The sequence below is a fragment of the Oryzias latipes genome, chromosome 22, assembly GCF_053564925.1.
Source record: "Oryzias latipes strain Hd-rR chromosome 22, Olatipes_Hd-rR_3.1".
Classification (NCBI taxonomy): Eukaryota; Metazoa; Chordata; class Actinopteri; order Beloniformes; family Adrianichthyidae; genus Oryzias; species Oryzias latipes.
This window is the reverse complement of record NC_136258.1, coordinates 18,182,501-18,209,777: the sequence shown is the minus strand read 5'-3', so window position 1 is coordinate 18,209,777 and position 27,277 is coordinate 18,182,501. Positions and strand designations below refer to the sequence as shown.

Below are 27,277 nucleotides of genomic sequence, written 5' to 3'. Positions count from 1 at the left end.
TCTTGCTATAAATGAGAATTTCAATAGAATAAAGGCTTGATATCAATCTACGTTTATAACACTTGTTAAAATGACATGTTTGGGGGGGAAAAATAAAGATTAGGAAACATTTTTTAACAGGAAAAGAAAACTATTTATTTCAATATACATTGCATTAAAAACTATATAACATCCTTTTTTATGTACTTTACACAGCTCTTGTAATGAAAATTAAAATGAGTTTTACAAAATAAGAACAAACTCTGAAATATTTTTTTCCTTTACTGGATGATTTCTAGTTCTTTTTACAAATAATTATAATTTTAGGTCATTTTTGTTCTCCATACATAAAAAAAAACATCACTTTCCGTTGAATGTATGATTTGCTTAATGAAATCAACAATGGTGCAATAAAAATAATGGATTTTGAGTTTATAATGCCTGAGAAAACATTTCAAGTCAGACAGAATGGAAACAAATCTCAGATGGTCAAGACTAATTTTGGCAATAAAAAAAAAACTTGGAAAATATTGGAATGGTAGCATAAAAGTCTAAACTAAATAATGTCAGTTTGAAAATACAAGATTTGATTATGTTTAATGGTAAAATCAGACCCATCTGTCAATGTAAACATTCTGTACTAAAACTAACAATTCTTCTTTAAAATGGCAAAAAAAAATATGTTAGCTAGCTAGCAAAGGCTTTTTCTTAAATGTGAAAGACAAGTGCTAAAATTACAGTATTGCACATAATGAGGAAGTTAAGATCATTGACCAATGACTAGCCTGTGCTCCTATGAGGGCCTCTCTCTCCAAACAACACCATCTGGGGCTCAAATGGGGCATTGAGCAGAAAGAAATCAGCCAATAAAGGCTGACAGAGATGAAGAAAATCATTTCCTTCCATCTCAGGTCCTTTGATAGGCCATGCTGCAATTGCAATAACCTTTAGCAGAAGAGTAAAAGTAATGACAGCAGGGGAGAGGACTAAATGCCCCTTAGAGATATAAAAACCACATTCAGAAATGCATGTAAGAATGTCATACAAAATGAGTTTTGCTTCAGTGGGATCAGTGGTTTTGCTTTAGATTGCCTTCAAATTACAGCTTATATACAAAACAATTACCGTGTATATTTGATTACAGTCAGTTACAACCAAAGTTGACTTATTTACATGTGTCTTACATTCCTCAGTGATAAGCCCTGTGATGGTCTGGGCATAAATGTTAGAAGTTGAATAAAAATCATAAAAATATGCCCCAAGTCTTCTCATTTAAAGCAAAACAAAAATAAATCAAAGGACAAAGACCTATTTGGTTTTGAGATGCAAACTGCTACAAAGCGCTGTAGCACAATGCCAGTTTAAAATCTGTGCGCTCATCCTCTTGGAATGACATTCAGGCAGGCGTCTGGACATTAGTTATGTAGGGTGGGAAGGGTTAAAGATTATGAGCCCCTCTGATAATCAGCAACTCGCAATGGGTCACACTGAGAATTCATATCTGGATCTTCTAAATCCTGGTTCGTTGATTAGGTGTCCTGAAGCAGTTGTACATTTTCAGCAGTATGGCAGCTTACAGCGGTGATGTGGTTCAAATTCCTGCCTTGTCGCTGTAGAAGGGTGTGACATGAAACATATAACAGTGGGTGCAAACTCTGACAGGTTTAACTTGGCCATATCGAGGCAAAGGAGCAGAATGAGAAGAGCAGCGGGAGCAGAAGATCTGAAATGACAAATCAATGATTTCTCATCAAATGTGTTCATTGCACACCTTCCCCAAAAAACAAAAAAAAAAACATGGCATACCTTTCCACAGCTCCTACAGTGATGCTTCCTGCGGATGACAGTGAAGGGAGCCTTGCAGGCAATGCAGGAGTTGCATGCATCATCAGGGACCCAGTCTGGAGGGTCTGAACAGAGCCAAGAAAGAAAAAAAAAGGACACAAACAGCAGAACTGTCACCACTTGCTGAGAGTAAAGAAAAAGGAGCAAGCTGACATGTATGCTTAATGTGAGTCTGTTTTTGGACTCGCTGACCTTCGAACTGCCCCTCCCGGGCTTTGGCTGCCAATTCCGTGGAGGAAATGGTCTCCTGACACAGAGCACAGTCCTCAAGCACCGCACTTCGCAGAGCAGAGTCTGCTGGGGTTAGTAGAAAAAAGGGATGTGAACTGTTATCTCGTATTGAAAAATAGTTACTACTTTGAAAAGCAGAACTAGAGAGTCGTGGCCCAGTTTGGGATGATATAGGGACATGAAGGGAAAGCCTTAGCAGCAGATATATGAGCATTGGTTTCAATTGTGATTTGACTGAAACACAACAGAAACATTTCACCATCAAAAACAAGTTGAAACTTAAGATATAACGTAACTAAGCTTGTTTAGCAGTTTAAGCAGAAAACGTTTTTACATTCTGTTGCAGATTTCCTAAATTCACTGACTATCAGGCATACTGACAATGTAATATTTACATAGCAGCATAAACTGTTGCATCCTAGTAATATTTTCCTCACTTTTCTTTAGCTTGTCATTGTCTCCTTGCTCACACTGGGTCGCCATGACCTCAAATAAAGTTTTGAGGATGCTGCGAAGGTCGCTGGCATAATTGGTCTGCAGCTGATCTGCAACACCTATAACACAAAAGAAAAATATATTCGGATAGTAATCGAGTTGCAAGTTCCCGCAAGGAACTTCTAAGACAATAAAAGCGTTTACCTGATATGCAAACAAAGAGACGGTGGATGAGGTCACGGCTGCTGTGGAAACGCGATCGGATCCTGTTCCGAGTAACCACCCTGGTATCTTGTGGGGTCGGCCGGACTTTCTGGTGATCCAGGTCTTCTGAGGTTCCTGAGCTGGGAGTCAGGCTGCTGACAGGGCTGCATGGATAGAGTTGATACAAATCTGTTTAATCTAAATTGTTTCACCATGTATCAGTTGTGTAAAAGTAATACAGGTCAAATGTAAACCTTTTTAAACCTTCCAGAATTTTCTTATCGCACTAATTCCTGCAAAATTCAACCAATTCCCATGAATTTTTCTCGACACAGCAACAAACGTGCCGCAACACCTCACTGTTACTGTCCCAACTTCCGTGTGACAGTGATCCCAACATGGCTGACAATGTCCCTAAGTTACAACTAAAATTACAGTTCAAGTCTGTAAGTATGCAGACGTGTGTGAGACTCTACCATGTGTGGGTTTGAAGAACGTCTAGAGTTAAGTTTCTTTTAGTAAAACATGAGATCATTAAAATGATCAGAAATAAAAAGGTACTTTTTTTTACCCGATAAAAGACTTGAAACTGTTGATAAAGATATGTAAAGAAAAGTACTAAATGTACATTCATACAACTATATGGTATTGATAATAGGTATGAATAAAAGTATGTAGCCCAAGTGAGTGTTCTAAGTAAAACAGCTGTTTTCTAATGATGTTTCTGTTGAATGACAAATTCCATTTCTGACTTTCAACTTTTTAGAGAAAAATGGAAGTTAAAAGTAAAAGACTTGTAAAAAATACATAAAAGTTACTAAACAAAGGATAAAGGACCACAAGTAGCTAAAAGCTGAATTAAACAGAAAAAAATTCTTAGCATTTTGAAACAAAATATTAACAATAATAAAACTTTTAAGTTCTTTAAATCTTAGCGTTCGAACTTTTCTGTGGTTAAAATTTAACTTTTCAACGTGATTATTATGTTGCATAATATTTACAAAGCATTACTGTTAAATGTCTAAGTTTTATAAAGTTGCTGAAGCTCAGAGATAAAAAAAAGTGTTAGCTTCAGTGGCATGTTTTTCTTGTAGGATTGCATATTATATATATATATATATATATATATATATATATATATATATATATATATATATATATATATATATATATATATATATATATATATATATATATATATATATATATATATATATTATATTACATCAACTAGATCTTTTTTGCTTAATATAAATCGAGACTGAACATAATCGTCCTAAAAGAATGAAAATGTATTTTGATACATCTTTTTTTGGTCAGAAACACTTCTAAATTCTACAATCTAAACTTCTTTTCTGAATCCTAACAGTCCAGTGTTAGCTAAACAAGCAGAAGAGACATCAAGTAGATGTTTCAGAAATAGAATGACTAATATGAATACAATCAAAAATACACCTTCAAGTCCTGACAGCTATTACTCTTGATCGCATTAAAAAGATTACTAGAAAATCTGACTTCTTGAGATCAAAACCCTGAAGAATTGGTGGGTGGCCCAAAACCTTTAAACATTATTTGTTCAGTGAATCCCATCACCGTAAATCTTAACAAAACAACGAGGTCGAAAAGGGAGCAAAGAAACCTTTTAAAGCATTGCTTAAGAGAAGAGGTAGTAACAAATTGTAACATGCTATGATGAATGATGGTTACCTGGGAGAATATGCACTGCTCGACAGACTACATGTGGTGACCGATACACACTCACAGTCACTCCCTGACACAGAACTGAGGGGGGAGCTCGGAAAACTGAAAAGAATAAACCCAAAACAAAGAAAAAAGTGAAAAAAAGAAAAAGAGGGTGTAATAATGAAAAACGCAGTACCAAGTAAAATTGCGACTTTAAATGTGAAAATATGGCAACGTAAATTAAAAGATAAAACAAATGTATTTAGACAATGACATGAACTAAAATTAGGGTTATTTTATTGACCCAAACCTGGACTTTTTTCTGTTGTCTTCTTTGGTGTCCCGTTTTGCTTCTTTATTTTCTGACTCTTCCTTATCCGTCTCCCTGTCCCTTTGTCGACCTCCACTGGCATGTTGTTTATCAGTTCTCAGCTGGTGGCTGCATGGCGAGAAGCCATTCCTCCTGTTGGAACTGGAGTCCTGAAAATGATCCGTCTGGACTGGATGCCCCACCGAGCACTTATCACAGAGCAGGGAATTTAAATCCTCTTCCTGAGGCTCTCCGGTACAACGGGGAGAAGGGGGAGTAAGCTGTGCCATCTCAGCTTTACTGCTAAGTTCATGAGCAGTCAGTGGGAGCCGGCATGCAGCCGACTGGATGACACTACTTGCGGCTGGGGTTTTACAATGTTTGTCCAACCTAAGGGCAGGGCCAAATCCAAGTCTTGTGGACTCTGTAGTGATGGCATCCTCGTGACCGTCCTCACAGCTCCCACAGCAGACGCAGGAGTTGAGCAGACAGTTAGTGGCCACCAGAGGGCCACAGGGCTCAATCTGAGAGGGACTGGGCCTAGGCAGCAGCAGTTTGTCCACCGTTGTTAAGCTGGGAGAATGAGGGTTAAAGATAACTGTGGCAGACAACTTCATCCCTCCCATGCGATGTGCAATGACCTCTGCGGTTTCAGCCGCCGTTCCTTCTAAACCCATCTCCCAGCCATTGCTGTAAGGCAGTGGTTCAGAAGCAGGGACAGAGGTGCATGGGGGTGGCTTTGGCACCGGACAGTGTGTGTTCAGGCTGCGTGGCTGTGGAAAAGGCTGTTCGGATGTGGTTTCAGAGAACCAGCCATTCCTTGTTCTCGGCTTGTGATGCACAGACTCTTTGGAATGAGCATCAATGCAGTTACAGGCCTCTTTGGAGAGGCAGGTCATGCCGTCTCCTGCTGCATCCAAGTCTTCCATGAAAAAGACCCTGTCTTCCTCTTCTACATAGATACCCATTCTTCCTCGGTTTCTCAAAATCCTGCGTGGAGAGGATTCAGTGCTGGATGGGCCGCTGGAGCCCCCCAGCTCTTCTCTCCTGGGGTGGTGGGCCGGGGATTGGCCTTGGCTCGGAGGCGATAGCAGAGTGGACATTTCATCTCCCACACGATGTACCATGATGTTCAGCTGCTCTAGTTCCTCTTCGTCATACTGCATGGAACAGGCCAGCTCAGCCTCCTCTGCTTCCTCACAGAGCAGGCCCTGCTCCTGCTCCTCCTCCCCTGTTTGGGTCTCCACTTCCTCCCACTCTTTTTCTACTTCTGCTAACTCCTCCTGCTTACTGGAACAGACAAACACCGACGTTTGGTCCTCTTCCCGGTCACCCTCCTTTTTTGAGGCGTCATCAGCAGGGCTGCTGGATGAGCAGTTCTCTGGGGCTTGTGCTGGTACACAGTTTGTGATGAGTCCCTGGCCTGAGGACAACTCTCCATCCTGAGAAATGCACAGGTTCCTCTCCAGTGTCATCAACTCCTCTTCAGTGAGAGTTTGTAGGAGATCTCTGGAGGAAGCAGCAAAGGATAGTTTGTAGTTTAAAGACAAAAAAGAAAAACATTCACATTTAGTGATTTTTAAAACCTCACCTAATTTTCCGCAATAAAGTGCGAAAAGGCCTGAAGAGTTCAGACATGTCCTCCGATTTTCTGTCAAGGTTAAGAGGTCCCTCTGGATACACAACCAGCCCACTAAAAAGAAACATGTTCAGAATTGTAAAAAAAAGAGCGGAAATGAAAAGTGGCGAGGAAACACTTACCACACAATGGCTAGTCGGGGAATTGTAAACATCAGAGCGGGTTCATAGTCATCAATCATGTCTTGTGTGAGATAGTTCAGCTTTAGAGCCCTACGACAAACACACAGATGAAGACATAAGATAAAAAGAAAAAAGAAAAAGTTTTAATGTTTCTAACTAATGTCAATAGCTTATGTTTTCAAAAAGTTGTTACTGAAAATGTAGCGTACCTTTCCACTGTCTCACAAAAGAGAACAATCACCTCCTGCTGCACATAGTATTCTTTGGGAGACTTCACAGGCACCATGGCAGACACATAACTTAGGACAAGAAAAAGAGAAAAAAATTGTAAATTCATAGAAACATATCAGGAAATCCTTTTATTTTGTTGATGAAACTTAACATCATTTTCACCTCAGCTCAAATTCTGCAAAAAGGATGTCAAAATGTCGCAGTGCGTCCTTCATGCGGTCTGTGTACAGGCTGAGGTCTCTCAGGGCTTGGTCTCTGGTGATGTTGCGTACCTCCTCCAGACTACGAGTGAGGTCTTTGGCCAGAGGCCTCATGGCTATACTTTCAATCTCCCTGTTCATGATGATGGAGCCAGCAGCCAAACACTACGCAGGAACACAGACATAAACAGGTAAAACCTTCAGAACAGCATTGATCAATTCGGTTTAACATTCTTGTGGATCAGTAAATAAATATCCCTATAGCTGATGAGTTGGATTTCTTTTTCTTTTGTCATGTGCTTGTAACATGTTTTTCTGTAGATCTATGGTTCAGGTGGGAACGAATTACCTCAGCACCAAACCACAGTTGTCCTGCCAAGTTGTCATGACGAATCTCCTCAGGGAACTTCACACTGAAGTCTCTGTTGGCACGGTCGTTGGGGATACATTCATCCATGATTTGACTGATGATGTTCAAAACGCTGTCCTGTAGATGAACACAAAACACACAACTTAACAAAAATAAAATACTTTGTATTGATGCTACACTAGTCCATGACTAAACAACCAATTTAAACAAACAAGTGTAGTCTAAAGGACAGTGATTAGGAAGGGAATTTAACCCTCAAGTAATCAAAAAGACTACAGCGAGCCCCATCTCCTATTGATTCTTTTTCCAGCAGCAGTTTGTCTTGGAATAGAAAAAGTGATCACATTTTTTTGTTTTTTTTCAGTAGTAACAATTGTTATAAATCCTAACTTTTAATATTGAGTTTGATTTATATGATAAGCAATTCCTCCTTTATACACACGTGTTTTTCTAGGCACATCATAATTGTGAGAGCAGGCGTGTTGACACCTGAGCAGCATCACAACAGTCCCCACAGAGGTCCATGAATAAGACATAACTTGCAGTGGCAGCTGAAACAACCAGTTGGGGTGGAATTTTCTGCCCTTCTATTTTCAGCTCCTCAGCTTTCAAACACATTTGTCTAAAACCGCCAAGATCTGGAAGACAAACAAGCCCCCTTTCTGCACTTTTTAAAGCAAATATTATCGAAACATTTTTGTAGGGACTTATAGGAGGCAGAAGTTAGAAGCAGATTTGGATTAAAGTTCCAGCCTAGATTTATAAGGTCAGTCACAACTACAGAATAGATAAAAGGTTTACACTTGTTGGGGTTACAACAAGTGAAACCGAACACAAGAAAGCCTTCCAGATGGAGGGTGGGGAATCTGCAACAGAACAGTTGGGGATGAACCGATGACCTTATTAAGTGTGTCTCACCATGAGCCCTGCTTGTAGGAGGGAGGCGAAGGAACAATAGGCCAAATGAAATCTCTCTCACAAGCTGAGACTTCTCTGCATGAATCTATAGCAAAAATGTCTATTTTGTAGCAGATCTGGTAGTTTCTCAGTGCTAACAAGGCACCGTCAAGTCCAGAAAATGCTACTTCTTATAGGGTGTGAGAAAAATTATTTCTTTTATGCAATTGTTGGCATCTGATTAATTTTGTACTCATGCAGAAATATAATCATTTCACTCTTAAGCAATATCATAACAATGATAGAACACAGATGGGAAGACTTTTTTTTAAAAAAGAGCAGAGACACACCTGATACATTAGGGACATCCTAAACTATAGCACAAAGATAAATAGCAGCATATGTGAGCACAGGCAAAACTGAAATGTAAATTTGCACTTGCTGAAATAGAAATACTTCTGCAGCCCTGAACATTTCGTGTCCATGTTGTTTGCAGTTATAAAAGAATTAAAGTGTGTTGCAATTTTTTCACACAAACTAGGTGATATGGATGTTTTGGCTTTATTTTGCACATTTAATGGAAATATTTATTTACTGCTAATATGGTGCTATTAGAGGGTTTTTAACTTTTATTTTTATACACTACATTTCTTTCAACAAAATTCATGCTTTAAAAGTACTAATAGTCATGAAAAAGTAAGAATTATATTTTTTCTGTCTTCCATTTCTAATTCAACTTTTGCATATTGTGGAGCCTCAAGCGGTTGACCCCAGCCGATCACCACTAGCTCCGTGGACAAAGTGGGTGTGTGTGTTAGCCTGGGGGCGGTACTGAAAGCACAGACTGTTCATGGAAGTAGCCGTTCTCACTCATCTTCGTCACAATGTGAGAACCCAATAATTTTCATGGATTGGGAGGGGCTGGTGCTCAGAGAGCAGGTTTTTAGTGGAGTTCTCAGAGATGCCCGAATGGATCAAAATACTACTTTGGGGTTGTTTTTTTGTAAGGAATGAACCCAATAATACACTTAAAAGCTCAAAAAGATGTTTTTGCATGATACAGGCCCTTAAAGACAAAAAGTAACTTATCATTGTTCTTCCAAACTTTTGAAAAAAAAGCAGATGTGCTCTGTTTGGTAAAAACTGTTGCTGTTACAGGCCTAACATTCTACATAAATAAAGACTATTCCACCTTAGAAAAGACGGAAAACAGCTCAAGAGATGGTTGAAGGATAAAAAAGCCTGTTTGCCAGAATTGTTTTTAAAATATATGTTCATTTTTTGTTTATTTGTCTTTGATGGCCCGTGATCTACCTTCACATCCTTTGCAATCAACGCAATGAGCACCCCTGTGTTAGATAAATGAGAATACAAACTCAGGATTCTGTTCTCAAAAGCTGAAATGGGGACAGTTGTGAGTGGACACTTTTCCCCTCTCCTGTGTACAATCATGTTTTGACATCCATGTTTTGACATCCTAGCACACTCACCATAAACAGGCCACGAGAAGTAATCACTGGATCATTGACATCTGCATCTGCTCACATGACATCCAGTTATTTAACTTTTTTGCCACCCTTCTGAAGTAGTCAGCTCATAAATCACTTGAATTCTTTATCAGCTGTAAGAATTGAGGACGCTACTCAAATAAGCAGCTAAATGACTTCTTGATCAACCTTCTAAAAACTAGTTTCCCTGAAAAACAGAATACTGTGATAACTTGCCCTGAATAACTAGGAATCTTCGCAGAGAATACAAACAAGAAACATGGCAAAGACTGAAATCCAAGCTGTGTGTTCATTTACCTATTTTCCAGGTTTGCCCTACCTAAGGGCTATTTTTACACTCTACACACCCTGGAAAGCAGAGAATGATGACTTTCTCTGTTCTCAGTACCAACCTGACAAGATCGGAATTGGTTGACCAATAGAGTACATCTCTGAGGGTCCTTCCTGCCGTCCAGGCTGTCCAGCTCACTGGCCACCTGGTTCAGCTCTTCATCAGCATAATAGAATTGGGCCAAAAGCTGAGGGTCAGTCCTCTGTTGGCAGACACAAGGTCACGTTGAATACAGCCATGCACAGAACTTTCAAAACACCCCAAAGGTAATACATTCAATTGACAGCAAAGATCAATTATTGTGATTAAAAACAAAGTTGGACATTGAATGTGTCATGTCTCATAGAAATTGAAGGCACTGTTCAGTTTGTCACACACCAGAGCCTCCTGCTCCAGCTGAGAGCGTCTATACACACTCCTCCCACAAAATTCACAAAGAGAAATGAAAAAATGTTAGGTATGTTTGAGCATACTGCTACATTTCACTTTTGTGTTTAGTTTTTTTTTAATTAAAATCTAACCAGTCCACAAAGCATAAATGCTTCAAAATATAAGAAACAGTGTTTAGTCAAGTTACTGAACAGAAAATAGGCTTTTGATGCAGTACAGTTCACATTTAACACTTGATTTTCTGACTAGAAAAAAACGCTCAAACATCTCGTTGAATTTTTACACAAATAAATGAATAAAATATATACTTCAGGATATGTTTGAGTTTAAAAATAAGGTACACTAAGTAGACATAAGAAAAAAGAAATAAAGGTGGGAGGAGTCAAACCGCGTAGCTATCAAACTGTCACTGATAAAAATGCTCCACCAGCTTGCATAAAACTGTAAATATTTATAACAAACAATAACACGTGTTTCCATTTTTTTCATTTATTTTCTGAAGAAAACATCAAAATTGTTTTTGGCATCCTTACTGCTGGTTGTGTATTGGTGATTGTCAAGCATTCTTCTATACAGAAATGTTAAAAAGATCATCTAAAACATAACTTTATAACAAAATTTTCCATTTACGTTGATGAGATTTTTAATCCAGAAATGGAAAGGGAAAAAAAAAAAATAGGCTAATTTATTATTAGCAGCAAACCATTTCCCAAGAGAAGCTGATGATGGTTCCATGAAATTTTAACACAAAATGCACAAAAAAAAAACTAGCAACTAGTCTCCGATATTGCTCACATTAAAACTTGCCCAAAAATTAATGAGAGCAAAAGTGGTTTATACATTTGTAAAGACCTGCACACGTCCCATGAAGACCTCCCGATATCTAAAAGGTTAATGGTTCTATAAATGGCAAGCACATGCAAACAAGCATCATCACAAACTACAGCGCCCCAGAGATGGCACAGAGGCTTAGAATGACAGTTGTACTTAGAGTGATTAAATGAGAGTCTGAGATATGCTTTTAAACAAAACTCTTTTGCAATGAATGACATTTTTAGAAATGTTTGTTACCTCTAAAAATGTTTTGTGGCTTTTTTTAAAATTATTTCCTTTATTTCCTTAGCATGTCCCACCGGGACCTTGGGGAAGATCCGGGACACGCTCAAAGGACTACGTATGTCATGGTAGCGCATTGGGGTTCCACTGGCAGAACTGGAGGTAGTTTCTGTAGAGGAGAACATCAAAAAGGCTGCTGCTCCTGTGACCCAGCCCCAGTCCCAGATAAGCAGGCGAAGATGGACGGATGCACATGTGTTATTACTTTAATAGATAGTCTATGTCAAAGCAGGATACTGTAACGTTTATCATAATCCATCTGTTTATTTTTTTTGTGGTTACAACCAGAGATAAGGTGAAATAAGTAAAAAGAAAGTTCAACACAGCATACCTATAATTCTTTTTGGTCCAACCCTGAAAGTAGGGCAGATTAGCAATCACTGCCATCAAGAACCTAATTCTGTTTCTCAAAACCAACACACAAGCTTGAAACACTGCCCTCAATACCTGAACACCAAAGGACAAAACGTGCGTCACACTTCATACGTGTCAAGTGTGACATCGCCACCATTTGAGTAGAGTAGGAGACATTGACCTCACAATGACATCGCTCTATTCGTATGTGTTACTCTAATCAAACAAAGACAGTTACAAGAAGTTCTTCAGAACTGTGTTTGCTAGGATGGGGGGGGGGACTAAGCCCATTTTTGTGCAAAAATGCTATTAATGTCCTGGTTCAACATGGATATTTTAAGAACTCTCAGTCATTGGTCATTTTAAAAAATAACAGAGAAACAACTTTCTTTCATTCAAATTATTACACTCAAAGAAAGAGAAATTTGCAGAATTAAGGGAAAGAGTTCAAGATAACAAATATTAGCAGTAATTAAAGATAAAAAAATAACAGAGGATCTTCCTATTATTCAGTCCTAAGGCTGGACTTTTTCTTTAACATTTATAATGACCTCAAGCAAAGGCTTTCTTCAAGGATTCAAGGAGTATTTATTGCCATTTTCAGTGAACAGAGCAGTTTCACAGAATAGGAATTTGCTACAGTGCTAATGCACGACATAAAACACGTAAGAATAGAAAAAATGAACAACAGTTAGCAAAAAATAAATAAAAAAATGACAATGGTCAGAACAATAAATAGAAATAAATTGTGCAAACAGGGAAAGCTGAGGATGATCAAGGTACAGGTAGTGGACTGATAACTGGACATAACGGGACATAAAGGTGAAAAAGTTTAAGGGGGGAGGAGTTTAAAAGTGTTCATGAGTCGAACTGCAGAGGGAAAGAAACTGTTCTTGGTGAGAAGGGTCGGCTGCTATCCGACCTGCACGTCCCCAGGTTCTGGAGACGTTTCTAAAAGTTGTAATTAAACTACAAATGCATTTTTGCATAATGATATTATTGGTCTCATGTACCATCAATGGCATATTGTTTCTATCACAAGATTCCCACAATTTGTTTTGGCTAAATAATACTTTAAAAAACAAAAATAAAACCAGATAAAACACTAAATGATCATGTCAGAACACTACATTTGCAATAATTATGACAGACAAAAGAATAAGGGAGCTAAAAGAAAACAAAAAAAAAACAAAAATCACAAACCAACAATTATGTGAAAACATAAAGACATCAAAAATACATAATCATGATCTGAGTATTTGATGTTCACATGTAAATTAAGTCTTTGATTTTTGTAAAAGTAGATGGCATTATCAATCAGGAGGCAGATCTGACTGAATAACTGCACAATGAGTGAAGCTGAATGAATGTCATGATGACCAAACAGGAAAAAATAAAAAAAAAGAGTGGGAGACGCTGAGAGCTTTTTCTAGCACAGGCACAATACGGCCCACAGACTGATGGCATTTGTACGGGCACATACACACTAGACGAGTTTTAGACAGACGCTATTCTGTAGTCTCCTCCAGCTGCCTTTGCTCACACAAAAGGGAACACTGCTGCAGCAATGAATCATGAGTGAGAAGTCGAATTTAGGGGAATGCTCATTTTGAGTAGCTTTAGGTAATACAGGTATGCTGGTTTCATGGGACAGTAATGATCATTTTGTAGCTGAGAAGAGATATGAAATAGAAGGATTATATTTTTATCTTTCAAGAGTTGGCTATGTTCATATGTCTGACACTCGTGGAAAAAAACATAAAACTTGTTAAATCAGCTGCTCGCAAACTCAAGACTGAGCTCAACTTAAGTTAGGACACAAAAGGCTCATAATTGATTGATTGCAGTACCTACAACCGTTGTGTTCAGTTTTATTCTCCAAAAACAGCTTCATTTGCAAAGTCCTGCTAGGGACTAGATCCGCTTTGACTGGAGAAAAACCCAGAAATGTTCCTGAAGTTGAATTTACTCCAATTGACATCAAGTGCAAAGACTGAAAGAATGCAGACTGTGAATAGTGCAGACTCAGTCGCTGGTTAAAGGTCCAGATCTATAGTTTGGGGTATAAGGGGTATAATTGACCATCTTAAGATGAAAAAGATGTATGCATAGAATAGAAAAAATGGAACCTATCTTCATAAAAATGATTTCACACTCGAACATTAAAGTTCTGGGCATATTGCAGGATGATATTACAAGTTAGTTCAAGGACCACTCTCCGATGAAAACTGTGTTTTTAACATGGTCTGGTGACATTTTTCTGATGACGGAGGACATATATAAAGAAAATGACACTCAAAATGACACTTTTGATGAAATTGTTGTGAATCAGGAGAAGACGAAGAAATACTGTCAGAAAAACAGCTTATTTGTGACATAGAAAGTACGCTGAGCGGACTAAAAGCTCCCTAATCTGCTTAAACAGAGAGCTCTCAGCAATGAGGAGGGGAAGGGGGGGGGGAGTGTTGCTCCGTGCCAACAGCCCTGTCCAGGATTCAGAGGTGAATTTCTCATAAACTACTGCCGCTCTGCAGAAACTATGTCCTAGAAAATGTCATGTTTTTTTATTTTGGCAGAAAACGGCATAATCATAATTATAAGACCACTGGGAACTCTTTGAAAATAGACTAAAAGATGATCAGAGTGGGACTTTAAGCTTAAATCAGCCTTTTCTTGTCTGCGGAAATGTTTTATCCTAAATTCGAAGGTATCTTTCAGAACTGAAGCGCACAATCTCACTGTCAGAACTGATTTAGTGGGTGGTGTCATCACCAACGGTGACGGCTCTGCTGTACCTTGCATAAATGAGGAAATGATTCAGCAGATTTAGCCGTGCCCACTGTGGCATGACAGTCCTGTTACTGCCCGCACCATCAGATCGCCCTTGATGACATGGCTGTAAAACTAAAACCCACTGTGGTCACAAACGCGTCATTTCAAAATACGTGCTTCTGACATCTTCTCCCACAGTAACAATTACAGTAAAACCCCTTATCACATCATCTCAGCAAGACCTTTTTGGATTTTTGCCTTTTTTGTTGTTGCATGAAAATAAAAATAAAAAGGATCAAAATTGCTACTTTGCTCAACTTTAGATACTGGTATCAGCCATCATTTCTATACAGGCTGTCCAAATGATGATTGCTTGTCAAACTAATCCACAGTGTATGTGGGCACTGAACTGAATCTGCCTATGGGGTTTATAGGAAACCTTGGCTTTGCCCTCCATACTTTAATGTCCAAACTGCCGCCTTCAGGCTACCTTTCTGGAATGAAACACTAGTAGTGTTCGAGGAAACCAGCTATCTCTGCTTTCATTCAGTCTGCTGGAAGTCTGGCAGGAAAAAAAGAAAACGCTATAGGTACAGTTCATCACTTTATTAATTATTCAAGAGTCAGCATAAAAAAGCAAGGCCAAGGGAAGAATGAGGGTTGTGGAAACGGTTTAGAAAACCTATTCAGCTTTTCTGCTGATCAGGTTTGGCAAAATAAAAGCCTTTCTAAGAATGCAGAGGTTTACCATCACAAATCAGTTTAAATCAGACCAGCTTAGATTTTGTTCTTGTAGCAAATGGATGTCAAATAGTGATCTTGTTACAACATACTTCCTTTAACCCAGAAAATTGTTTTCATAAAGATTTTGAAAGTTAGGAATCAAACTAATGCTCTTATTAAAGAAGAAATAGCACATTTATTAATGTTAAGGTTTAAACATTTAAATTAAAAATGATTAACTGCTCAACATGCTGGTTCTATACCAGCAAATATTTGATGCCAAACATGCAACAGATTTAACTCAGCTCATTTACTCAATACACTCAGAGTGGTCCGCCCATCTGGACCGTGGCATTATCTGCAGGCTCGTCTATTCTCCGATGACAGACTACATCTGCTATTCAAACTACTGCTCTGCCCTGGACATGAGCCTGGCACGTGGCAAGCACTCAAAGGTACATCACGGGTTCAAGCAAGCTTTAGATGGATGATGGGCATGTGCAGGATCCCCTGAGCAACCTGGGGTAAGAACCAGGGACTCCTGCCCCCCTACAACCACAGGACATTATGCAACAAATAATCCAGTTATACAATCTAGAAGAGATGTTAGAGATGGGAAACTCAGTTCTAGATTTAAAAAACAAACAGTGTGATGTTTTTTATTTCACATTTAGGAGTAATTAAGATAAAGGAAATAAGTGTAGATGTTCAGATCTATTAGGAACCCTTGAAAACCATCATAAAAACTGTCCTGATCACACTGAAGGGCCAGACAAACGTCCACAATTCAGAGCTTAGATCAGAAAGCACATTGGACTGGGCTTTCAAAAGCCAATTGATCTTTACTCTGTAAACGCAAAAGCATCATCAGTTCATTACATCAGTTAACCAAGAATTTCTTGAATATCTTCAGGCAAAAAATGTTTTGTGTTAGTTTTACTTAGAGATAATTCACAATTTTACTAGGAATAAATAGATCTACTAGCTTTATATCAATAGTTATGTGAAGAGTGTTTAAATACCAAAACAGAATTTGCCAACATTCATAGTCATGGAAAGCATCATAATATGAATAAAAATATGAGAATATGGGATGCCAAACAGATGTGCATTATTTAAACAAATAAAAACATCTGCCCTTCTTTAAAATCTTGACCAAAAATAGCATGAAACTTTAGACATTCAGTGTTGAAATTCATACATGTTTCTACCAACTAAATAAATCAAGTTTCATGATAAAATTCTGATCTATTCTGTTTGTCTCACAGTAAAAGTCAAAGGAAGTGTGACTGTTCTCCTACATAAAAGTTAAATAAATAAAAAGGTTTTCTATTTAAATGACCTTTCTGGAGAATACAGTTATTTATAATAGAAAAACATTAATTATAATTAAAGAAAATTTTAGATGTTGCTTGTTCCTTATAAAACAAAAAGCCACCAGAGCCCATTATACAAATAAATAACTTTTTATCATTACTTGGAAATTTTAGCAACTATTGAAGAACTAAAGTGAGGAACCTACAGTTGAATTTGGGATTCTCGCTTATACCATCAATTTCTATTTACATAATTTTTGTTTCAGTCATCACCCCCACAGTTTAAAAAGAAGGTGTTACCGGATTTCTCAACCCTGCAATGAATTTAAAACAAGGCTCTCAATCGCCTGGCCTGTCTCAATCAGCACTGGGGTCAGCTCTCTAAATCCATGCAGATGACACCAAATCAATTACCACATGGCTGTTGGCTAAGCAGAATGGGACATCTACAAAGAACTACAGAAACTAGGCTAAATATGAAGCCGCAGCAGCCGCTGCTCAGCAGTTTGCCATTCTATCAACTCAGTGCCAACTCCACAGAATCAACAATGAAGAAAACCTCCAAGACTTCAACCTTTCACAACAGGGCACGGCTTGTTGAACAGCTTGTGGAGAAACACGTAAATAAACTGTCACGACTCTCTACAATGAGAATATAGTGGTGGGATTTCAATTGGAGACCCTAAAGACATGAATATTTAGATTTTAAACATTCTAAATGGAAAACAGTTTTGATTGTTTTTCAGTTCAAACAAAGTGGAAAGCTGAAAAATAAAAAGTAAAAATAACAGATTCTCACAAAACTAAATAAAAGAATTAGATAAAAATAAAAAGATTCCACAAAGGTTAAGGAAATGTGTGTTTGTACCCTTCACAATGACACATTTAGATGCGAAAGCTGAATGGCATCTCTAACCAATGATTAAGTAACAACAAAAAGGTAATCAAACTACATTGAGTTAACAGGCGGAGATTCATGATATTTTTCCCCTTAGTTGTATTAACAAATGACAGATGAGGACCACATTCAAGCATCTTGGATTCAAGGTAATTTCTTAATTTTCCATGGCGGCAATTTTTGTAGTTACTGAATCCATGATAGCTCCTTCCCTCGCCGTCCCATCAAAGTTCTTATGCACACAAAAATATGTTTTGTTTGTCTATTGCAAAACACTAGGCCATTATAGAATTAAATGATGGTAAAAAATAACATACGCAATGGGGTAATAAGTAAAAATAAAGTCTGCCTTTCAGACGAAAGGAAGAAAAAAGTAACCCCACACAATGGCAGAAAGCTTAGACATCCAGTCTTTGACATTTCTCTGATTCTAAGAATTGACGAATTTATGACAGAAAGGATGGGATTATAATTTATCATACAGTCCTGCTAACAGCTCTGCTGCTCAGCAGTCTAAGATTGTGTAAAGGAAACCCTCCACTGTAGGACTTATCTGAAGAGAGCTCTAAAAATATCAATATCCCTGCTTCAGTCAGGGGAACATGCTGACGCAACTCTTTTCTATCAGGAGTACATAGTTCATTGATAAACTGCTCACTGTTGATGCACAGTGACAATATCCCAATGTCTCTGTTTAAAAGCTATGATATCAAGAGGTGGTCAGTAAACTAAAATGAAAATGTTCATCTAAAAAGTTTCAAAAAAGAAAAGCTCTACAGGCAAAATAAAACATTTGTTTGAGAAGTATTAAGTAATGTCATCTTTAGATGTCCATAAGCATAATTACAGGGGCGTCTGCCACCCCTATCCGGCCTCTTTGACACAGAACTGGTCATTTAAATCCCACAGACTTGTGTGTAAGTCTCGTAATGCCCACTACAGCTGTGATCTGGAAGGATTGGCGCTGATGCAATAGTTAAGTACCACAGGAGCAGTCTTGATTTGCCAGTGTAACAATACTGCGGTGAACCCCAACATTCTGGCCTGACCCAACAATGAAAGGAAAAATGCTGGGACAGCAAACATGGTTTTAGAGAGAAACAGCCTGACACAGCTGTGTTTATGCGGTGAAGAACAGGTGGATGACCTGCAGTGACTGGGTTGTTTAGTATAGTTATACTGGATTGTTGTAAAAAATTCCCAGTAGTTTTCAATAACAAATTTTTGACGCTTAACAAAGTATGTACAGTGTATTTTATGTATCTATATATGTTTGCTAGTGGTTAACACTGCATGACAACTGAAACTTTGCTGTGTTAGGGGTGTGTTTATGTGGGTCTTATTTCAACACATCCAAAGGTTGACATAAAACCTAACAAGAGTTTTCACTCATCCTTTAACAGTGCTGAAGTTGGCTTGTATTGAACTCTTTATTTAAAAAGGCAACCAAGCCTTTAACACTTCCTCTGCTGAGGCGGGCATTTTTCCAGACACTGAGCATGATTTACAGACAAAATTCATTACTAATTCACCTAAAAAAAATAAGAGGATTTTGCCCCCCAAAAAAATTGCAGGATCATTCCTTTTTTTTTATTTGTTAGTAATTGATAGAAATGCAAACTGTAGCAATACTAATTGTCTCAATAAGAAGTAAGGAAATATTTTTTAGGAAAAAAACTATTAATTTACTGTACGTTACAAATTAATCAGTCAGCTGGTTGTTCTGAATTTTAAGACAATCATTATTGGTCAATGATCACATTAAGAGGACCAACACTGATCTTAATCAGTGTTGGTCAATGATTATATCAGGAAGACAACAAACAACAAGTTAAAACTGGCAAGTTTCTGTAAAGCAAAGTTACCCAGTTACACCTATCATACTGATATCCTTTAAAAAGATTTTTAAATTTAAGGAACAGTTTTCAGGTTCAGTATTAAGAGGAAAAAATACTGACGAACACTAGACAAAGAATTAGGAAAAATAGAAATTACATAATCGGGTGGAAGCTGATGTTGTTGTTTGATTAACACTTCAAGGACAGAGAGAAGAAGAGAAGTCGATCATCCAGGACAGACACAACAGACCATCCATTTACACTGAACAAAAATATAAACGCAACACTTTTGTTATTGCTCCCATTTTTTATGGTATGAACTCAAAGATGTGAAACATTTTCCACATACACAAAATAACCAGTTCTCTGAAATATTGTTCACAAATCTGTCTAAATCTGTGATAGTGAGCACTTCTCATTTGCCAAGACAATCCATCCCATCTCGCAGGTGTGCCATATCAAGATGCTGATTAGACAATATGATTATTGCACAGGTGTGCCTTAGACTGGCCACAAGAAAAGGCCACTCTGAAATCTTCAGTTTTGTTTTATTGAGGGGGTCAGGGGACTCAGACAACCAGTCAGTATCTGGTATGACCTCCATTTGCCTCATGAAGTGCGACACATCTCCTTCGCATAGATTGATCACGTTGTGTATTTTGGCCTGTGGAATGTTGGTCCACTCTTCTTCAATGGCTGTGCGAAGTTGCTGGATATTGGCAGGAACTGGAACACGCTGTTGTATACGCCGATCCAGAGCATCCCAAACATGCTCAATGGTTGACATGTCCGGTGAGAATGCTGGCCATGCAAGAACTGGGATGTTTTCAGCTTCCAAGAATTGTGTACAGATCCTTGCAACATGGGGCCGTGCATTATCATGCTGCAACATGAGGTGATGTTGTTGGATGTAGGCCCCAACAATGGGCCCCAGGATCTCGTCACGGTATCTCTGTGCATTCAAAAGGCCATCAATGAAATGCACCTGTGTTCTTTGCCCATAACAGATGCCTGCCCATACCATAACCCCCCCCCCCCCCCCCCCCCCACACACACACACACACAATAGACAACCTGATCAATTCTATGTGAAGAAGATGTGTCGCACTTCATGAGGCAAATGGTGGTCACACCAGATACTGACGGGTTGTCTGAGTCCCCTGACCCTCTCATTAAAACAAAACTGAAGATTTCAGAGTGGCCTTTACTTGTGGCCAGTCTAAGCCACACCTGTGCAATAATCATATTGTCTAATCAGCATCTTGATATGGCACACCTGCGAGATGGGATGGATTGTCTTGGCAAATGAGAAGTGCTCACTATCACAGATTTAGACAGATTTGTGAACAATATTTCAGAGAACTGGTTATTTTGTGTATGTGGAAAATGTTTCACATCTTTGAGTTCATACCATAAAAAAATGGGAGCAATAACAAAAGTGTTGCGTTTATATTTTTGTTCAGTGTATATGGAGAAGCTATGCCTTGGACACATGCACCCATACGGGGGTTGACTCCGTATACAGGGTCAACCCCCGTATAGGTCTGTGGAGGGTCATAGACAGGTTCAACCACATCTACCGCTACTGTAGCTCTTGTGGCCAATTATAGGAGCATCGTGAACATGGAACATACAATTGTTGTGCGTGTTGTAAGTGTGTAAGTGTATTATGAAGTATTTGTAAGGATAATGTAAGTTACATGCACTAATGACATATGGGTGATGCTGTTGTACGGTGCTCTAACGTCGCACTCTAGTCGTTAGTAAGATGCGTGTACTGGCTCCTTGCTGACCTCGCACAAATGCTGCATGCACAGGTTATGCATTTTATACGCAAGAGCCTGTAGGACACCCATATGATGTCCACACAAACTACATTTCAACTGTCTAATTTCCTCATTTCTAACAGTCAGGCTGCAACCACAGAGCGGGCAAGGAGTGCGCACGTATCACTTGAACAGCCCAGTATGCAGGCTTCATTGAACAGTGTTGAAAAATGGAAAAATCCATATGACATCTCACTGACTTTAACCTTACCGGTACTTACGCTTCCATGTTTTTTAAGTGTTCATTACAACCTGCAGATGCCTGTGGAAAAACGATTGCATGAACATGTTTGTTCTACGCACTTACCATTTTGTGCAGGCCACCTGCTTGCCCTGTACAGGTTTGCCCATTTTCTCCCCACAGATCCACAACATCCTCCCTTAAGCCCAGTTGTGACCAAGGCATTGTGTTAGTTGCTTGTATTGACAATCTTTTTGTCAACATCTTCATAAATTTTTTTTTGGAATTTCTGTTAAACACTGACCTACACCCACACATGAAACAAGTCCTGAACCCCATGACACGCTAGCTGAGTAGTTTAAAGAGGCCAAAGGACCTCATTACCCTCCAACAGCAATCCCAAAACAAACCGAAAGGTCTTTCTGTTTTTGGTGGCATTTTGCAATCCCAGAAGTAAATAACACCTAGAAAAAAGACAGAACCTAGAAGCTTTGTGATCAAGTTACCAGATATCCCTATTGTTCAGACAGATTGATCAGTTTGGGATCCCCATTCTAACCTGGCATTTAGAGGAACTACCTCAAATTTTCACACAATCTTGCCATTTAGGTCATGTCACAATTAAAAATGACTTTTTTGGCATTAGTGACAGCCTTTTTGAAAACTTCCACACTTGTCTCTGTTAACAAGGCAAATCAACTGGATGAGGAAAGTCCTCAAACTTTTCTTTCCCCTGCCGGATATTGTCCCCAAGCCGAGTTGATCAACCTTCTTGTTTGTCAGTGTTAAAGTAAGCAAAGGCACACTTCCGAAACAACAAAAATGGCATCACGGAACCATTCTCTACAAAAGCAACGCACCAGAACAAAAAAAAAACAGCAGGATTTAAGGGGTTAGATGATAGTATGGAACAACATTGCTTTAGTATTGTGTTTTTTTTTTTAAATAATCAAGATAAAATGACAACCACAACGTCTGACTTATAATTGACTTTAAATACTTTTGTTTCATATCAATTTATAAGTTTCAAAAAAACATCTTGCATGTATTTTATGTGATGAAGGGAAACACAGTTTAGACATTGTGGATGCCCAAAATTATCATGTCTTGTATCATGAGACAAATGCCACAAGAAGATCCTAAAAACACGATTTAGTAGCAAAAAGGCTGACCAAAAAAAAAAGAAGGTATTTTAACTGATTTCCTTGGAATACTCTATTATATTTGTCAGAATTGGGAGTGGCAACATGATATTTAGTTACTGCTATTTTAGGCGTAATTAAATTAGGTTCACAAAATAATAACAATCATTACCAAAATAGTTCATCTAGATAAAAATATAACTTCTAAGAATGTGTACGTTTTTTATCCTTAAGGGTTTGAATTTAAAATAAATAAATAAATAAAAGAAAAAAGAAAAAGCCGGCTTTATCCCAGATTACAGCTTCACAACAAAAGAAGCTGCCGGTTATTAGACTGAAACATCAGGGCTAATGTTAGCAGATGTGAGGTATAGGAATCGGCTAGCGAGAAACCCTAGTCGGCGATTTCCAAAGCCGTTCTTCCTGTGGAAAACTCACAACAGATGTGACAAGGTGTGATAACAACTTACCTTCGGCTTATACAGCCACTTTCGAAAGCGGTTCATCGTTACCTTGCCACCTTCCTTTGTCACCAGCCCCTCTCCTCCTCCTCCTCCTTCCTCTGTACCTGCCCGTGCGCCTCACTCTAAAGGCGGCTGCCAGCTAAGCTAGCTCGCGCTTACGGGCTCCAAATCGAAAAACGTTCAAGACACAATGTACGGCAAGTTAACCTGAACCCTACAGAGCCGCTCTCAGCGTGCATGAAGGGGATTTTCTAAAACTTAACTCCATCTTTCCTGAACCCTGACGTTCCTCCCGTCTACCCCGCCCGGTCACTGTCTAAGTCCCGACTACAGAATAATAATAAAAAAAAACCGGAGCCCCAACCGATTGCTCCGCTGTTCTCGGCCCCTCTAAGGCTGCTGATGACAGTCACGTTGACAACATTCACCTCCCACTTTCACAGCAAATGCTGCGTTCAAGTGCTGCTTCCAAATGCGTGCTCCCAAAATCAAGAGCGTTGACTGCTGCATGGTAAACCTAGAGAAACAGACATTTATGGCAATATTACGAAGAGAAACTGGGTATAGGCTTTGCTTCAGAAGTTTTGTTTATTAATTAATTAATTTATTCATTTATTTATTCCTAAATCGAGAGAAAGAAATGTGTTTTTTGTGTTAATTTACGAATAAAATATTTAACATCACAGTTTCTTGCCTAATTTCATTTACCTTTTGTCATTGTGTCTATTTTATTATACATATATATTATATATATATATACACATTAATAAAAAAGAGTGAATTCCAACAGCATTTGAAGGCAGCGGTTGGAATCTACATACGTCACCTCAAGCCAGCCACGTCACTTTTTTCACATTATCTTTCAAACAAAGAATACGCATGCAAAAAACAAACAAACAAAAGGCATGCCATCGTTATTTTATCAAAATTAAATGAATTAAAAACTAATTTATGTCTTGTTTTTTGCTTTGCCCTCCTCTCCCACCAAGATATTTGTTTGGCTTACATCAGGTGTTATGTTGCCAGGCAACGGATAAACATCGCAAAGTTTGGATTTGTACACAAACCTCCCCGTGAGTTTTGTTGAGAAAATGTAACTTATCTAACACTGAGGTTTTTTTTTAAAATAACAATTTTTAACACTTTGTACATGCTTTCGTTGAATTAAAATTACAAAGTTCTAAGTAAATTTGCATTGTACGCATCTGGTGGCTTTTTTTCATGAAACTAAAATGAATTTAAACTACGGCTCCCTTGTTAAGAAAGCTATTGGGTTGCTTGACACCTTTGGAAGTAAAATACAAAGTCTGGATGCCTTCATGGAAGAAGCTTTACAGGATCTTCAGGTTGGTAGACATTTTATTGGATGAGAGGTTTGGTGAAACCATTGTTTTTATAAATCTATACATAATTTTTTTGTAGAACATAAATGTTCAGCAAAGAAACTTCATACTTGACATCTTTTCTGGATGCATTGAGAATAAAAAGCAACTGGATGTCGTTGTCAATGCTTTCTATGCCACTAATGGCAAACTAATGTCAAGAAGAGATCGCAATCAGTTTGTCAGTAAGTAAATAATTTGTGTATCACACTTTTGGTTGGTATTTATATGAATATATTTTGTATAAATGTTTAATAACATTTCTATATCATCCCTATAGTGATTTGTTACCTTACATTTTCTCTCGATGACCTTGGACTTCAAAATTTCAGCAACATGATTGAATCTATTGGCATCAAGAACATGTACACAGTGAGTGTGTCAACAAATAACAATGTTTGTCACTAGATCACCCTGTGAATTCATAATGTGCTTGTCAGTTCTTGAACTTTTACTTCTCAAACCTCACCTCATCGATAAAACACGAGTGGAGCTCCATCATTGATGCAGCATTTGTGGAAGAACACTGGATTAACCCTCTGCTCAGGTGAACGAAATGGCTTTTCCTTTTTTTTTAAGGCTCATGCTGTCTTCAATTTCAGAATTACATTTTATCTGTGTCCTTTAGATGGCGCCCTGAGATCTATAATCTACTGTCTCAGCTTGCTGCAAAAACATCCCAAGACAACCCAAAAAAGAAAGTTACCACAAAAGTCACTGTGCCTCAGGAGTTCTCCTTCAGCAAGCCTAAACCCAGACTTTTATCTGTGCCAGAGCTCCCACCAGAGCACGAAAAAACCAAACCAGTGAGCCTAAAATATAGTTACATTATAGTCATTATTAATAATTACAGTTAAACTTAGTTAACATCTTTCAAGAAATAATCACTCCGGTATTTACTGGCACATGTTCTCTTTAAAAGTGTTTGTTGTAAAGAACTGTTAATTTTTAACATAAATGATGCTTTTTTTTTGTAGGTACCAAGCAGCATCCATAGATCTCCAAAGGAAATGCACATTTTAAAAGAGATCAAAGAAAAAAAACATCAAAAGGCTGAGGTACATTTTTTATATTCAGATATCAAGTCCAAGATATGTCTGCATATTTACAATGGTATATTATGAAGATAAAAAGCTCCTTAAAACCATGTCACAGCACTAGGTGGCATCATTGTCATATTCACATGTCTTTCATATCATAGAACTGAAACATTTATTTTGTTTTGTTTACATTATTTAGAAAGCTCACCACACACATTTATGTCTAAATCCATTTTTCCCCAAAGGAGCTTTTTTATGAGGCAAATCTAAAACAGATCAGAATGGAAAACCCTCTGAAGTCAGAAAGCTCAGAGGTATTTGAGAAATTATGGTCACGTTTAAGTGCCTTCTGAATTGTAGGCATCCGTGTTAATATTGTCTTCGATTCTGACAGGCTGGCAGCTTTTCTGTCAAACTAAACAAAGCAGCTATTCTGAGGAGGGAGGCACTGTGCGACCAACAGTTAGAGCAGGAATTGCAGAGGTACCACACATTTATACAGAACATGTCTCCCCCTCTTTTACCTCTCTGAGTATGTTACACTTCTGTGTGGTTAGTACTAAGCACTTTGCAAATTTGTCACCTGGATAGTAACCAGTATTTCTTTATATTAGTTCATCATGCATTAAATGTTCCTGGATGCACAATTGAGTCTTTAAACAGATTTCAATTAAAAAAAAAATCAAAAAAGTTTTTTTTTTTATCAAATTATACCAAATTACTTACAGAAGTGGAATTTCCTTTTGTTAGTTTTACTCCTGCAGGTTTTCAGATTGTAAGACTTTTAAATCTAATGAAGACTTTGAATCAAAAGTGAACATTTTGTTGTGAAGATTTGTCTTTATGAATGCCCTTTCATCAAATACTACAGCTTTCAATGAGAAAGTTAAGATAACTTTATTTGATACTGACAATACAAACAAATTCAATTTTAATCATGTTATTTTTTTGTTCAATGACATCTCTCAGATCTAAAATGAAAGTCAATTTTGTCTTTACTAATGTATTGTAATGTAGACAAGAGTGGCTGATGCAAGGAGGCCTGGAGCCTTCGGCTTTCCTGCAGTGGCAGAGAGAAATGCTGACCAGGGATCAGCTGCCAATGACTGAGAAAAAACAGCTGGAAGCACAAATCAGGGATGAGAGGATAGCCCTGGCTCGAGAACAAATAATGGACCGCAACCAGAAGACAGCACAGCAGACAAAAGAGGAGGTTTGGCGAAAAACAAGAACACAATGTTTTAAATAACCTGAAAATTTGGCTTCAATGGCACAATTTTTTTATTTGTTTTACTTGGTTTATGCCCAAAATCATGCATGGTTATTTAACTTTCTTTTAGATTGCCCAGCTGATGCAAGAAATTGCTGAGGAACGGATCCAGGAGGAACAAAAAAAGAAAGAATTGGTGCAACAAGTGGCAGAAAGCCACAAGAATACCAAAGAAGCTAAAGAGAAATTAAAAAAATTAAAACAAACCATAGGTGCACCTTTTAATTAGAAAATTTTGCTTTTTCTGTTTTTTAGGGATTGTTTTACTAATGATCGATTTTGTGTACGCTTGGCAGTGAAGGAAGTTTCAGAGGAAAGTCAGGAACTTCTTTTTCAAGCATTTGAGGAGAAACAAGCTGAACTCTGTAAAAGATTTGAAATGATCCATGAAAACCATGCCAAGCAATCGCTGCCTCGTATCCGACTCAACCCGTTTGACGACACAAAAGTGAGCGATTCCATTAGGTGTCATCCTGAATTGTACTGATTTCCAGTTTTGTGGTTAACCCGCTTCTTCATTTTAGACTGCAGGGCACGGCCTTCTGGAAGAGATGCCCCTTGCTGAGCTCAGACTGCGTCT

The 27,277-nt window shown here is 38.2% G+C and overlaps 2 protein-coding genes across 8 annotated transcripts in view; one reads left to right on the top strand and one right to left on the bottom strand.

Annotated features, from left to right (window-relative positions):
- Positions 1 to 109: 109 nt before the first annotated feature.
- zfyve28 (zinc finger, FYVE domain containing 28) lies at positions 110 to 23,481 on the bottom strand. 4 transcript variants are annotated; one of them, XM_011490355.4, is made up of 14 exons: positions 23,012 to 23,481; positions 10,047 to 10,187; positions 7,229 to 7,366; positions 6,842 to 7,044; positions 6,658 to 6,747; positions 6,449 to 6,538; positions 6,279 to 6,380; positions 4,688 to 6,196; positions 4,402 to 4,497; positions 2,695 to 2,858; positions 2,493 to 2,609; positions 2,017 to 2,121; positions 1,786 to 1,889; positions 110 to 1,702 (listed from the first exon to the last, which is right to left on the bottom strand). In XM_011490355.4, exons 1-14 carry the CDS (start codon positions 23,045 to 23,047, stop codon positions 1,571 to 1,573), a joined length of 3,027 nt encoding a protein of 1,008 aa, XP_011488657.1. In that variant the 5' UTR covers positions 23,048 to 23,481; the 3' UTR covers positions 110 to 1,570. The 4 variants fall into 4 exon arrangements, with proteins under 4 accessions (XP_011488657.1, XP_004082603.1, XP_011488658.1 ...); XM_004082555.5 differs by having other exon boundaries at positions 2,017 to 2,118; XM_011490356.4 differs by lacking the exon at positions 4,402 to 4,497.
- Positions 23,482 to 24,026: 545 nt separating this feature from the next.
- The window catches only part of cfap99 (cilia and flagella associated protein 99), a 3,991-nt gene continuing 740 nt past the window's right edge, over positions 24,027 to 27,277 (top strand). For 2 of the 4 annotated variants that reach the window (XM_020713878.3, XM_020713877.3), the window contains exons 1-12: positions 24,027 to 24,351; positions 24,428 to 24,572; positions 24,668 to 24,759; positions 24,828 to 24,934; positions 25,016 to 25,193; positions 25,365 to 25,445; positions 25,673 to 25,741; positions 25,822 to 25,910; positions 26,445 to 26,640; positions 26,768 to 26,909; positions 26,994 to 27,145; positions 27,222 to 27,277. The exon at positions 27,222 to 27,277 is cut by the window's right edge and continues 150 nt beyond it. In XM_020713878.3, the coding sequence (XP_020569537.1) occupies positions 24,238 to 24,351; positions 24,428 to 24,572; positions 24,668 to 24,759; positions 24,828 to 24,934; positions 25,016 to 25,193; positions 25,365 to 25,445; positions 25,673 to 25,741; positions 25,822 to 25,910; positions 26,445 to 26,640; positions 26,768 to 26,909; positions 26,994 to 27,145; positions 27,222 to 27,277 (1,421 nt within the window). In that variant the 5' untranslated portion in view covers positions 24,027 to 24,237. The remainder of the gene's footprint in view (positions 24,352 to 24,427; positions 24,573 to 24,667; positions 24,760 to 24,827; positions 24,935 to 25,015; positions 25,194 to 25,364; positions 25,446 to 25,672; positions 25,742 to 25,821; positions 25,911 to 26,444; positions 26,641 to 26,767; positions 26,910 to 26,993; positions 27,146 to 27,221) is intronic. The other 2 variants (XM_078940567.1, XM_078940568.1) reach the window with 2 other exon arrangements.

Excerpts from the sequence above, each read along its gene's own strand:
- zfyve28 (XM_011490355.4), bottom strand. The coding sequence starts at position 23,047 with ATGAACCGCTTTCGAAAGTGGCTGTATAAGCCGAAG. Across the intron at positions 7,367-10,046 it reads ACCAATTCCGATCTTGTCAG|GACAGCGTTTTGAACATCAT; the intron begins GTTGGTACTGAG and ends GTTCATCTACAG. Across the intron at positions 1,890-2,016 it reads CCGGGAGGGGCAGTTCGAAG|ACCCTCCAGACTGGGTCCCT; the intron begins GTCAGCGAGTCC and ends GGCTCTGTTCAG.